This window comes from Achroia grisella, unplaced genomic scaffold (genome assembly GCF_030625045.1).
Source record: "Achroia grisella isolate CSIRO2021 unplaced genomic scaffold, CSIRO_AGI_Agris_v1 utg784, whole genome shotgun sequence".
Classification (NCBI taxonomy): domain Eukaryota; kingdom Metazoa; phylum Arthropoda; class Insecta; order Lepidoptera; family Pyralidae; genus Achroia; species Achroia grisella.
The window spans coordinates 2,351,148-2,366,034 of NW_026713024.1; the positions used below are offsets into that span (position 1 = coordinate 2,351,148).

General features: G+C 36.0%; 2 protein-coding genes across 2 annotated transcripts in view; one reads left to right on the plus strand and one right to left on the minus strand.

Annotated features, from left to right (window-relative positions):
- Positions 1–423: 423 nt before the first annotated feature.
- Positions 424–3,984, minus strand: LOC131851579 (ER membrane protein complex subunit 8/9 homolog). The gene is made up of 4 exons (XM_059202092.1): positions 3,541–3,984; positions 2,301–2,450; positions 1,422–1,527; positions 424–756 (listed from the first exon to the last, which is right to left on the minus strand). The coding sequence occupies exons 1-4, from the start codon at positions 3,751–3,753 to the stop codon at positions 569–571; spliced, it is 657 nt and encodes a 218-aa protein (XP_059058075.1). The 5' UTR covers positions 3,754–3,984; the 3' UTR covers positions 424–568.
- A 219-nt stretch (positions 3,985–4,203) lies between these two features.
- The window catches only part of LOC131851524 (putative 1-phosphatidylinositol 3-phosphate 5-kinase), a 32,689-nt gene continuing 22,005 nt past the window's right edge, over positions 4,204–14,887 (plus strand). Inside the window, exons 1-12 of the mRNA XM_059202032.1 lie at positions 4,204–4,626; positions 5,359–5,527; positions 6,787–6,920; positions 7,781–7,947; positions 8,176–8,259; positions 9,062–9,237; positions 9,597–9,698; positions 11,254–11,310; positions 12,937–13,098; positions 13,411–13,531; positions 14,059–14,167; positions 14,556–14,808. Coding sequence (XP_059058015.1) covers positions 4,318–4,626; positions 5,359–5,527; positions 6,787–6,920; positions 7,781–7,947; positions 8,176–8,259; positions 9,062–9,237; positions 9,597–9,698; positions 11,254–11,310; positions 12,937–13,098; positions 13,411–13,531; positions 14,059–14,167; positions 14,556–14,808 — 1,843 coding nt within the window. The 5' untranslated portion in view covers positions 4,204–4,317. The remainder of the gene's footprint in view (positions 4,627–5,358; positions 5,528–6,786; positions 6,921–7,780; positions 7,948–8,175; positions 8,260–9,061; positions 9,238–9,596; positions 9,699–11,253; positions 11,311–12,936; positions 13,099–13,410; positions 13,532–14,058; positions 14,168–14,555; positions 14,809–14,887) is intronic.

Below are 14,887 nucleotides of genomic sequence, written 5' to 3' on the forward strand. Positions count from 1 at the left end.
TGGCAACAAATTATTTTGACTTTGAAATGCAAATAGTTTAAAAAAATAAATAAAGTAGGTACCTTATATTAATTCTAGTTCTAAATCATATTTCTATATTTTATTATACCAAGGGATAACTTAAACATAATAATAAATTTGTATAAACTTTATGGTCCAGAGTACAGTTCCAAATACACATTATTACTTATAATAATGTAACATAAATACTTCTATATATAGATCTAGAGCTTGATTAACACTGTAGTTTTTATTATATTAAAAAGTTTTGCAATTGAAAGTACTTATGTATTAAAATGTAAAAACTGAGATGTATACAGGGAAACTGTATCTATCAAACCACTTGTACATAATCATACAATTAACTATTACAATCCCTTTCAAACAAGAAATGCTGCAATACAAAATCCAGGTCTGTTACTCTATGGTTTACTACCAAAAATATTTATTGGTGGTAAAACTATAAATTCATATACTTATTTTAAAATTATATTTCTTTGTCTCAATATAATATAGTAACTGCTATACATTATTTATTTAATATTATTCTATAAACAAATATTTTACATTATCCTTCATAATCCTTATCCTTACAATCAATGGTGTTTGGGGCATTTATGCTCGCAATTAACTTCTCTATACCGAGATTGGTCCAGTCTTGTGACAGGTCATCTAAATAGTTATCAAAATCCACTAGATCTTTTTGAACACCACGTTCGAGTAAATGCGATACGGTAACAAATGCGTATGGTGTATCTGCAAAGAAAGAATTAATTTTCTTATTATATGAAATGTTATATAATAATAATAGCATATAAACTTCTGGCAATTTTTGAAGTGAGAGTACACTCTAGAATTCTAGATAGCTCCTACAAATATCCTTCAATTCTTGTCCCTGATGGGTCTAGGTAACTTTGAAGAAGGGTGAGCAAACATATCTATGTAGGTTGCAGTGCTACAGATCTAAAACACCTGACAATAGTCCAAACCTCTTAATAAAAAAAAATCCTCTCAGTTCAGCTGATTGGAGTGAGAGAATATCCTCACTCCAAAAATTGCCAGATGGTAAAAACTGTTTTTTTTTTCAATTAGTGCTGACACTATATACCAGTAGTTGAGTATTTATTTATTTTAAATATATAGATTTTACTATAATTTTATAGTAATTTGAACTGGGAGGAAATTAGACTTTTTTAAATGTTAGCAACACACTTTTACTTATCCTCTTAACATAACTGTCTTAACCATATTAGAAGTTACGGACCAGGAGGAAATTGGTCACATTGACATGTTGCTGACTTGCTTACCAATATATTTGTAGTATCATTAAAATAATTTATTGTGTTATATGTCTTCTGTCACTGATTTATGTCAATGGTCTATCAGAGGGGGTTTGAATTAGTATGGTAAGGAGTACTTACGGAACAGCACTTTATTAACATCCCTCAGCTTCCACTTGCCTTCATTATACTTGTACAAGTTGATTGCAGGAGAGTCAGCATGTTGTACAGTCTTTTTATTATTCACCTAAAAATAGCAAAATATTTTATTGTGAGCATATTTCAATCTATAATTACCATATAGTAAAGTAGTTTTGACTGTCTGTTCACTTCCTCTAAACCAGACAACAGGTTTTCATACGGTGTTCATTATAATTTAGATTTTTCCCCTGGAATGATTATATATTGTAAAGTACATGCATTTAGCACATAATCTGTACATTAATATAAAATTGAAATGGGTCTTTGGTAAATGATAAAATCTCGATTCAAGTAAGCAAGATGTATTGTTTGTTGAGGTAGCATTGTGTTTGTTAGTGATGCACATAAATTGAACATGTGAGTATTGGACAGTTGCAGAATTAAGCATGTTGCAATCCATTATGGAACTAATAGAAATAATGTTTATTCAATTAAACATTAAGTTATTTTGAATAGCAATTTCTTTAATTAAAATTTTCATTGCTGGTGTCTGTGGTAAACTGCTCTTAACTGCTCTGAATGGAGATTCAACTTTAGGAGAAATTACTGGTTGGTGCTTTTTTGAAACAAGTGTACCACCTACCAATCAGGATAATAAGAATTGTAATTAAATACACTTGACTCAAACAAATGTTTACAACTTCACATTTTAATGGTGTGGAACACAAACTACTAAAAATAATACAATAATAACTGTTGACATTACATATATTTAACTTAACTAAGGAAGCACAAATCAGCTAACAGTCTCAACCAGTCCCTGTATAGTGTTTTAAAAATTCTGTATAAACTCATCAAATATCTACTTTAAATAATTACCACAATGAACACAGCAGATGGGAAATGCTCAGCAATCTTTTCAGCTATCTTCTGGCCGGGACACTTGTCAACAGTGTTGTCTCGGAAGTTCTCGCATGCTGCGTAGTACCCAGCAATAATTCGGTTATCTGATTGAGCTATAGTTTCAATCTGGAATGTAAAAAAAATATTTATATTTATGTTATAAAGTGATGTAAAATGAGGCAGTTTCTTTATTGGAGGGACAGTTCTCTCGTCAACAGATTCGCACAACAAATCTGCTAGTCTTAGTAAGCAGATTGCAAGATACAGATAAGGAAAAAAATATATTTATATACCTTGAAATTAAATTTATATTTATACTAGCTGTCCCGGCAAACATTGTTTTGCCTTAAAAAAAAATTAAGGGTTGGACTACCCCTAACATTTAGGGGGATGAAAAATAGATGTTGGCTGATTCTCAGAACTACTCAATACGCTCACAAAATTTCATGAGAATCGGTCAAGCCCGTTTCAGAGGAGTATGGGAATGAAAACTGTGACACGAGAATTTTATATATAAGATAACTTAAATGTCAAAGTAACTATAAGACCTCCTTATAAAGTAAAATATATATGTAAATATGTATATATGGCAAATATGTATATGTAATATATTAAGCTATTGTTTTAATGTGGAATAAACAATGTTGTAAGTAATAATATATTTTTAATAGTGTCAGTACCAAATAAACTATGACTTTCTTTAATGATATAGGTTTTTTATATAAATGAAATGGTGAATAATCTGATGTTATGTGGTCCATTATGGACATGAAGTGGACCAGGAACATTACATAGTCTTGTTACAAGAGCAGTGTCCTCTATTGCCATTCTGGACAACTAAGGTCTTGTACCTCAATATCCTGTAATTGCATTGTCTCATCTCACTCACTTTAATCTAAACACTGCTTAGAAAGGTGCTAACACAGATGTATTTGTACAAAGGCCAGTTGTGGGGGGAAAGGGAATTGTAAATAATGTGGATTGATAGTCTTATTGCTAGCAGTATACCACACAATTCCCCCTGGAAACCATCGTGATAAATTCTTGGTGAATCCCATCCCATCCCGTCATGACAAGGACTAACTGACCTGACCTCATGTTCATCCTATCCTCCTCCACTGGTGCCCCGCCTGGTATACCGTTAACGCAGGCGGGTGCATCATTCTATTGTTATCAATTAAAAAAAAGGGTAGGTATAACTTAGTCAATCCAATACCTGAGTTAATGCGATCTCAGCCATAGGAGACAAATTATGGCTGTGATGAAAAAGTGGAATGGTGTCCACAATATCTAAATCTTGATTTTTAGCACCATCCCTGATCTTCGTGCCGTCGGCAAGTAGAACTCCGTTTACGGCAGCATATGGGTACTTAGCCGCATGTAAAATTATTTTAGCATAAGCAGATGTTTCTAGTGAAACTTCACCCATTTTAATTTAATTTAAACCACAAATACAATTTATTAGCAATTCAGTATATTAGCATATATGCTAAGTAACCGTATATGTAGATAATTATGTGTTCAGCGCGTGGCTTACAAGACTGGATTTTTTTTACCGTTTATACCACAGTGTTACTAAATAATAATTAATTTATAATATGATTACAATTAAACGATAAATAAATTGGAACATGAAATATAGAATTAAATTAAATATACAGAGTAGCTAGAAATCTTCGAAATGCTCTCTGTGTAAGATTTGATTGTAAAAAATGACAATTAACAGTGACATTCACAGATAGATGACAGAATGACAGCCAGCTGATTAAAACTTTTCGTCTGGGACAAAAATAGTATTTTGACGTTGCATCTTGAATGACAGTGACACTGTGTGGTAGTTGACACAACAATATTTTTGTTGATTGTTGTGTGTCGAACTGTGTTGATTTACAATCATCTAAAATGAATTATTTCATTTAATAGTACAGTCATGGTTATTACGATTTGTTTCCTATTCAATTCCATTCTACAAGTCCTCTAATTTGTGTAAACAATGGATAAGTACGATACATCGCAGCTGACGGAATTTCCTCGCTTTGAACCAGAATCAAATCAGAGTGGTGTATCCACATTTTTCAATAAATTGTGGAAATTTCCTATATTTTCACCAAATGATACTGGTGAAAATTCACAAGAAAAGCCATCAGATGTGAAGCAAGGTCCCGGTGACTCCAATGACCAGAATAAAGTTGATAACGATGATACAAAAACAGAAACTGGTAGTTACGCTGTCGAGTTTGAGGGCCGTAGTTTAGCCAATGTTTTGAAGAGGATAAGCAGCCTCGTCGCTTTAGGCTCTGGGGTAAGGATCTATCAGACTGTTATGTATATTATTTCTATACTTTACATATACAACTACATTTTAGGGTACTTTGAAATAGAGGGTATTACATATTTCTGTAATTTCTAATGGTTGTTTAATATTTTTACCATGCATGACTATCTTTTCAATGTCTACTATATATTTTAATCACTAAGGAAAGAGTTTGTTTCATCATGTTGTCTTTTTATTAGTGATAGAAATCTAAAATTGATTATATATGATAAGAGTGTTGAGAAATTCTGATTGCAACAGGCATCTCCTATGGCTGTATGTGCTGTATTAACAATTCCAAGTATATCATTTTATTTATTGGTGAAATATTAGGAATTACCTTGCCAGTATTTCCTTTTGAAAATACTGCTCCTATTAAAAGAAACAGAAATATTATCATAATTGTAGAGAATTCAAAATCATGAAGACTGTTGTCACCATGAAAAGAATTGTACAATAAAAAATTATAACTTTGTTTTCTAACTAATGCATTTCACTATTATTTTACATCAAAAAAATAAATTATAAATTTTTTTTCTAACTAATGCAGTATAAGGGTGGTGCTTGTTAGGCAAATGATAGGTACAACATTTGAGTGTATACTGTCTCATTTATTATAATAAGCAATCCTTGTTTACTACTTACTTACTAAGTTCATTTATCCTTACAGTAGTATATTATTATTTTATACTTATAATGATCATGTAACATGTTCCTCAGGGTGGCACGAGATATGCAGATACAGAGCTTGCCAGATACTGGATGCCGGATGACATTTCACGAGAGTGCTATGAGTGTGCGGCGAGGTTCAGCACACTTCGCCGTCGCCACCACTGCCGTGTGTGTGGTCAGATATTCTGTTCCAGATGCTGCAGCCAGCGAGTGCCAGGTACATTCAAATATGTTTCTACATAAAAAGAGAGGTTAGAAATAGAAAATATTCATTCAGAGAGACTTAAAATTAAGCAATTTTGAATAGTTATACTCCACAATACCTCTCTCTCCAGTCTCCAAAAGTTGACTAGCAGAAATCCCTTTTTTGGGACAAGCCAGCCATTGTACCCATTTATTCTATAAGTCAATTGTGTCTTTTACATAATATATTGTACAAAAAGTTTTACAAACAAACAAACTCTTTTTATTTAGAATAATCTGTAATTGACTTGCTATAGGGTAGAGTATTATTTATTTATTTTACAATGATACAGAAATTTCATGTCTTGGTAGAGTTAAATTATAAAGAAGTATTAAAATTCCTTCACTGCACGTATTTATGCCTTCATTTTGATATTAAGGCAATTAATTAATTTATAGGCTTATTAATGGCCAATTTACACAAAACTGAATATTTATGAAGGCTACTTTTTTGTATGAAAAATATGATGTTAGGGATATGAATTTCCATCATTATCATAATGTGTATAAGTCAATCTGTAGAAAGGAATGTAGATAATTTATTGCCAATATATTATGTAATATCTAAAATTAAAGAAATGTATCCTACTACCTAATTATGACTCAAAAGTCTATTTTGAGGAGGTAATTATAGCTAATAGCAATTTCCTCCATGTTCTCATTGAAATGAGGTAGGAAATTATCGAGTTAATTAGATATGCTTTGATAATTATATGCTAATATATTTAAGAGATCAATGGTAAAAATATCACTGTTGCAAATGAAATCAAATATGAATGTTAATGTAGAATAGAATAGATTGTAATTATATTTTTTTATTACTAGCTACCTCCAATGGTTCCTACAGTGTACATGTATTATACATTCTTCTTGAATCACTCTATCTATTGCTGAAACTGCATTAAAATCTGTTGCATTGTTTATAATAATGATAATTATAATGAAGCCTCTTATTTCCGAAAGTTGGGGTACATTTTAGTGTGTACTAAATGTCCTGCAAAACAGTGTGCCTTTTGGCATAGTTTAAATGTTACCATTGTTTCTTCCATTTGTCATATTATGTCTAATATAGGTCCCTCTGTAGGTCACTTCCTATGTATTTTTGTGTCATAAACATTTATTAAAATCCATGATTTTGATACTTTGGAAATTAATAATAAAATAAATAATAATGTATATTTACTTCATGTGCATCCCTCCATGTATAATTAACAACCCCATAATTTATTTCAGGACAAATCTTCGGATGTGCGGATGGCTTGCGAGTTTGCAACTACTGCTGTAATGTAGTACTGAGTTATTTGAAAGAAAATGATATGACTGGTGATATATCACCGGATCTAAGGACATTGCAGGAGAATTTGCAGGTTTATTTTAATTTTTTTATCTAGATTCAAATTAGTTATAAATTACCATGTATTTTGTGCTTATATGCGTCAATAGATGGTATTGTTGATACATATCTGCCTTTATTTAAACATGGTTCTCACATATTCAAATTCTGAATATGGTATATGTATGTATCAATATACCACTACAGTAAAAATATGTAAAAAGTACTAAATACATTACTCAAGAGATTTCAAATTTGCTGAATTACTTAGTAATTGTGAATTCTAAAAATTATTAAAAACTACCATGCTTATATTTCTGATACATTGTATAATATCAGTTTAAAGTGCATTAAAAAAATAAAAGTAGTAACTGAAGAATATAATTTCTATGTATTTGTGTGCTATACAAGTTTCTTTTTGATGATTAATATGGTATTCTGCTCGCGCCTGCGTTAATGGTATACGCTGGCGAGGCACGAGGAGATGGTGAGATGAGAATAAGGGTAGGTCAGCTAGCCTGTGTGTTTAATATGAGGTTTGTACAGTTGTCTTCCTAATATAGCTCTCAAACACACGCTACTGTTCTCAATCGTCGTTCACAACTTAATACCCGCATGATGCCAGCAGTGTGCGATAGAGTCGACATTATGCTCCCATCTCTTTCCCACATATACTACAGGGTTGTTTGACTTAATGTTGCTCTTGGTTACTGTTAAAGTAATAGAATTTTAAACGAAACTAGGATATCCTTCCACACTTGTATTGTGAAGATTGATTATAAAAAACTTGACCAGTAGTGGGCCGGCAAATAGCTAGCTAGAAGCTATAGCTTATGTTACCGTATAGATCCTCCATATTGTTTGTATGTCATATAAATATTTTGTTTTGACTAGGTCAAATTCCCAGACAACAAATGCTCGTCATCAAAAACCATGGGTCAGGACAATTTTATGTTCTCGCGCGATCAAGAGGAACGCTGTGAAGTCCGCTCCACACCCAAAGAGACCCTGCAGGACATATATCGACAATTATCATTGTCATTGCCCACGCAGCAACACAGGTACTTGAACATCATCATGCACAACAAAAATTTGCAGATTTTGTTAAACTGAAGAGGAAACGCTACTACACGTCTTATGTGGTCACTAATCACGCATAAACGAAATATCTCCTTTGGACAGTTTACTAGGGATATAAAAACCTCCTAAGAATTTCCCTTAACTCTTGTGGTCGAGCTTTGAAAAAGGGTGCTTTGAAAAGGTTTAACTGTCATACTCTACGTTCACAGATATCGTCTTGTAAGGTACATTGGAGTGTGGCGTGGATGCGACATGTTGCAATGGATTATGGACAACACCAATAACAAAACGAGGTATTATCATAATGTATTTATAAATAGGGATAGTATTTTTCTCTCTTCTGTCTATCTACGAAGCCAAATCAAACCTGGCAAAAGTTTATTAGCTTTTGTCAGATTTGATTGCCTCTGGTTGCCTCCTCTAGTTTGTTTTCTAGTTCTGATATTGAGATAACGCATATTAAATGATATGTTATCGCTGCTTGAGAACCAATTCACAACGGCATAAGACTAAAGTGGCTATAATGGCTACTAAGTACACATATGTAATGGTTTTCTCATGGTACAAAAGAAGAGCACAAAGAGGGTCAATCGTTTCGATTTTCATTGTGGCACTGCATGGACTGGGCCCAACTTCCTGTTGCGTGCTGTTACAGCGATTACGGCAATGTAGCTGTCCCGCCTACACTATGCCACCAAGAAACAGGATATTGTCAACTACATATGGACGAAGAGTAACCTGATATTGAGGGTTATGCGGTGGGAGTCGAGTCGCAACAAAAGCTTCAAGACGTTTGTAGCCCGGCTGCCCATTAAAATGCTGTCCAATGTAGACATGAAAAAAGATTATTGACAGAAGAGAGTGGAGTACCACCGCTACCGTGGCAGATTGCCATAATGATTGTTGTGACTATAAAGATAATATTATTAATCAAATAATTTTAAAATCACTTATTCATATAGACAATTATTAGCTCCTTATGAACGTCACATTTTTGTCCAGTTTAATATACAGATTCAATTGAAAAGAACTGACAAGATACTCAATTGTTTTTTTTTTTTAATTTAAATAAATATATATTGTTGTATATGTCAGGTCGCAGGCGTGGCAGACGTGCGCGAGCCTGGTGTCGTCGGGGCGCGTGGTGGGCGTGTGCGAGTTGCCACACTTCGCAGACTACGGCCTCTACCGCCCCGCGCACCTCCCGCACCTCCCGCACCTCCCGCAGGGCATCGACCCCACGCACCACGAGCACCACGCACACCAAGCAAGTCTGTATACGTCATATCTATACTACAATATATAATGGAACTAACCTCTACTGTTCCTAAGTATCATTTAGAAAAGGTTAATGGATCTTTCATGGAAATGGGTATAAACATTTACAATAGGAATTACCTTTATACTACTTAATGTTATTACATAGTATAAAACAAAGTCACTGTCGCTGTCTGTTCGTCCCTATGTACGCAACGGATTTTGAAGCGGCTTTTTTAATAGGTAGAGTGATCCAACAGGACGGTTTATATATATATAATACATGTACACCCGTGCGAAGCCGGGGCGAGTAGTTAGTATTATATAATCGTGAAATAAATGATTGATCTATCTACAATTGGTATTCTAACAGCAGCAGAAGAGCCCAGTCGACTGCTAGAGAGTGTATCATCATACTGTCTCGATTTAAATATCGACAAAAGCTCCGCGAGACTCATAAAAGCCCCCAGAACTGGTAAGTAACTTAATATGAACATAATAAAATGAAGTACATAGTACAGTATAAAATGAAGTCGCTTCCGCTGTTCACTGTGACGTGGTTGTGTGGAATGAGTAGTCATGCTCACTAAAATGTCCAGACATGTGGCGGCGTGGTGGGCCGGGTCAATGGGCTCCCTAAAATATGGCCGAGCGCAGTGATGGCTGGCTCATCCGTCATACTCGTGAACGAGTGCTGCTTGTAGGGACTGGTCTGCTCTTATCACTACGACTGATTTAATCTTATTGCATGATTATATTTGACCCAAAAAATTAGTGCTTGTTGGTAGTTTGTATTCACACGTTTCGACTTGTAAATGTAAACTTACAAGGATTATTTAAAAGAGCAACACACAAGTTTCTTGCTCGATCTTCTTGTGATGAGACAGCTTTCCGAACGAGTGGTAGATAAAAAACAAATTGTTATGACTATTGTCATAAGTAGTGTTGTAAATAGTGTTGTAAAGTGCTTAAATTAAGTTTATTTGAATAAATGATTTTCTATTCTATTCTATTCTATTTAGATCTTTTAAACTACACAACGGATTTTAATGCAGATTTTAGCAATAGATAGAGTAATTCAAGAGGAACTTTTATATGTATAATACATGTGCACCCGTGCGAAGTGTAGCTAAAAATATATATATATAATTATCTGACCCAGCCACGCGTTGCTTTGCTAAGGTTCTTGGATAAAATAATATTGCGACTATAAATTGAAATGTAAGCTGTTCTATCTTTCAAGTTAGATCAAATTGCACACAATGTGCAAATCAAATTTGCTATCGGTTCAGTAGTTAGGAGTCCATCGCGGACAAACAACGTGACACGTAATTTTTATATATAAAGATAATAATATAAACCTGGACAGTTCACACAGCGCCATCTAGTCCCAAGCTAAGAAGAGCTACGAGCTCTCCTTGGCTTGGGACTAGATGGTGATAGTGAATGGGAAATATTACAAGTGTAAACACAATCATAACGCTTCCAGTAGCAATGATCCGCACTGAATATTTGTGGTCTCACACATTATAGCAGAATTGAACGAAGTATATAATATAAATCAAATAAGTAATGAATTGACCTTCCGCAATCTAAATATATATACATAACTCAAAGGTGACTGACAGTGATTTATCAACGCACAGCCCAAACCACTGGACGGATCGGGCTGAAATTTGGCACGCAGATAGATGTTAAGACGTAGGCATCCACTAAGAAACGATTTAGATTAATTCTACCCCCAAGGGGATAGATAGGGGATGAAATTTTGTATGAAACTTTGTCAATTTTAAACCGATCGGGCTGCTTTGCATTCATGAAGCTACTATGACGTAGGCATCCCTTAAGAAAGGATTTTGATAAATTACATCCTTAAGGGGATAAATTAACACGAGCGAAGCCGCGGGCAAAAGCTAGTATAATACATAATTCGATAAATAAAAGTCTTATTGTTAGATTATTGAGAATTTGTATACTCCGATTTGATTGGACCAATACAATATGTCGTTAATTCGAGACTTTATTTACAGAAGTGAAATCGTCGCCGTCCAGCGAAGAGGACAATCCTGTATTAGAACAGAGTGAAGGTAAGTTTTATATTCTAATTGAATGATTTATACATATGAATGAGAGAAAGAACGAAGGAAAAAAAAAATATAATATATATGTTTTTTTTTTTATTTATTTATTTAACTTTAATGCACACAATATAATATATAGTATAGTACATTTGGCGGACTTAACACCATGCGGCATTCTTTCATTCATATATGTATGAATGAAAGAAAGAAAAAATATTTATTCAGTGCTTTTCAACAAAGGAATAAATGATTAATGAAAATACGCGCTGTAATAGAAGAAGTGTTTTATAAAATGTTCAAATTTATTTATTTAATTCGTTTAGCGGTTTGCGGCACACTTTCGGCGGTTCGATCATTTGCATGATGTGATTCTTTCCATGTACGAGGGGAGGTCAAAAATTTCGCGGTATGCCCCTCATAGAAGGGAGTTGAAATTAAACATGAAACTATTTTTCCTTTTCAATATACTTTCCCTTAACCCTAATACATTTTTCATATCTCTCAAATATTTTGTTTATACCATTTAAAAAAAAGTTTTATCGTGTGTAAAAGCAGCACACCTTTTGACATCTTTCCTCTTCTTTTTCCTTGATCTCAATCTGCACAGTAAAAAAGCGTAGTACTGTCCCTTTATAGTAACACCACGATCTTTATAATCGATCAGCAAAATGCGAATGCTTTCCGGCCGATTATGACATTTTAAATATCTTCGGAGAATCCGTGCCTTTTATATGCCACTGCATCGACTCTTGCTTAGACTCAGGTTCATAGTGGTAAACTCAGTTTCATCTCCAGTAACAATCCGGTCCATAACTTCTTCTCTACTCTCTCTACAGAGCTCCAAAAATTGGCGAGAACACTCCTTTTCACGCTCACTTTTTTGAAGTGGCGCGAGCATTCTTGGATGATGGATGATTGAACCTTAGTAATGCCAAGATGATGATGTAGAATATTTAAAATACTTGTTTCGGATACTCCAACCATTGCTGCAAGCTGCTTCTTCTTTAGCCGGGTATCTTCTAATACAAGTTTTTATACTTTTGCGCCGATTTCCGGTGTGGTGGCCTCAATTGGCCGTCCGGAGCGGGGGTCGTCGTCATTAGACTCTCTTCCTTGTTTGAAAAGACAACGTCACTTGTAAACCATGGTTTTACCAGGGGCAGAGTCAGCGTACACTGCTAACTGCCCTTGAAAAATCATCTGAGCTGATTTTCCTTGCTTGGTGAGGAACTTAATAACGGCGCGGTGTTTAATTTTCTCCATACTCGCTGACTTCTTCCCGATTCACTTGTTTGCAAGTCGATAACTCAAATGTTAGTGACCCAATTTAGTTCAAACTCGGTATATGTACTCTTAATGAGGCGCTTATCAAGTGACTATCTGGACGAGTGAACTAACCCCCACCAACCCGTCCATTCCGCGAACCTATTGACCTCCCCTCGTGTATGATGTATTTATTTACAAAAATAAATATTTTTATCAATTGTATAGCATCCATAGCCCAGAATCAGATTTGAAATTGTCCTGGACTGCAGTGTTTCTTACCAAGATGCTTGGTTGACCAAAATACATATATTCTGGTGAGGCAATTACCAAAATACATACTGACTACAAGATAATATCTGATATTAGGTTATCCCGAATCGAAGAAGATATGCAAGGCTATAGAGGAGTCTGGGGAGGATCACCTTCGGCTGCTGATGCGGCAGTGCTTGGCTCGAGAAGGGCTGGCGCCTGTTTGGGCGGACGTCCTCTACCCGTTGTGTCAACGGGCCGCAGAAATCATCAACCTTGGTCTGCTATTTATTATGTTCTGTTTCCTGCTGATTGATATTGAAAAACGATATAAAAATCACAAATATATCATACGTGCATTTAATAAAGTGCTACCCATATCTCGCAATGTTTGTATTATCTGTTAAAAACAACGCATCATTTATAAGAATTAAACATTTTATTGGCGTTATATTTTACCAATATTTAAAATGAACGTGTTTGTCTTATTAAATATATTCATAACTAGTTGAAATCAATTAGGTAGTAGATTCTGAATCGAAATGAATGAAAGAAGAAATTTATGTGAGGTACTTAATTTTTGGATTGCAGACATGAACAGCAATGAAATGGACGTGCGCAACTACGTGCAGGTGAAGAAGGTACCGGGCGGCACCGCTGCAGACTCGCACCTCGTGCACGGCGTCGTGCTCACCAAGAACGTCGCACACAGGTACTCTCCGCTCACTCACTAACGCAGCGTTCCTCAACGAAGGGCCTGCGCCCGCCCTTCTTTGAGGAACTGGGGGGCCATTCGAAAATGAACTTGTTGCGGGTAAATAATAAGATGTTGCTGGTCGAGACGATGTATATTACAGATGATAATAAACTGACAATGTGTACACAGAAATAATGATCTTATATACTAAATAACAATAGGAAAATGTAAGGTGGGGTGACACAGTTTAGACACAGCAGTGCTTAGTAGACAATATTGAATTTGTCTTACTAGACATTATTAAATGCACTTATTATTTTGATGTACCTAGGTGACTGTGTCCCATAAACTCAAAGTCACGCAGCGTGCTTGTAGCCTTATCACCATCTCCAAAGTAATCTTGTATTTAAGAAATAATTTAATATTAAGGTGTTGTTTTGTGTTCTTGAATGCAGCCTCCCTTATCCGAAATTATGTGCATGAATACGAGTAATATTAAGAAAAACTATGCACGATTTGTTTAGGATATGATTAATTTCCAGGGGCATGCCACAACAGATAGACAACCCTACAGTGCTGCTTTTAGATTGTTCTATTGCATACCAGCGGGTCGAAGGCAAGCTGACATCATTGGAGCCGGTATTGCTGCAGGTAAGTTTACCACCTATTGACGTTCTTACGGCTGGAAAACGAAATCTTTCAGCAGTGGTATTTCCAAATCGATACGATATTGAAATCTTCAAGAAAAGAGCTTATTCCTTCTTCAAAAGCCGGCAACGTATTTACAATTCCCCTGGCGTGTCTGCGTGTGCTCATGGGCGGCGGTAATCACTGATCATCATATGTGCCACGAGCTCGATTGTTCCCTATCATCATCTTAGCCCGGAAGAGGTTTTAACATTCTCCTAACATTCCCTATGCTATAAAAAAACTATTCTCGCTGGTTAGACGGTCTAACATTCAGTGAACTTTCAGTTTTGTAACGTAAAAAAATAGTAAGTAGTATGAAAATATACGCAAACGCGTATGGGTTGTACAGGAGCAGCAGTACCTGGTGCGGTGTGCGGCGCGCATCGTGGCCCTGCGGCCGCGTGTGGTGCTGGTCCGCGGGCGAGCGGCGCGCGGCGTGCAGGACGCGCTGCGCGGCGCGGGCGTGGCGCTGGCGGCGCGCGTGCCCGAGCGCGCACTACGACGCCTGGCGCGCGCCGCCCGCGCCGACCTCGTCGCCTCCGTCGACGCGCGCATCGCCGCGCCGCGCCTCGGCACCTGCCGCCGCTACTACGTGCGCGCCTGTGCGTACTCTCTGTCTCTCTCACTCGGTAGCGCGGCGAGCAGGACGCGCTGCGCGGCGCGGGCGTGGCGCTGGCGGCG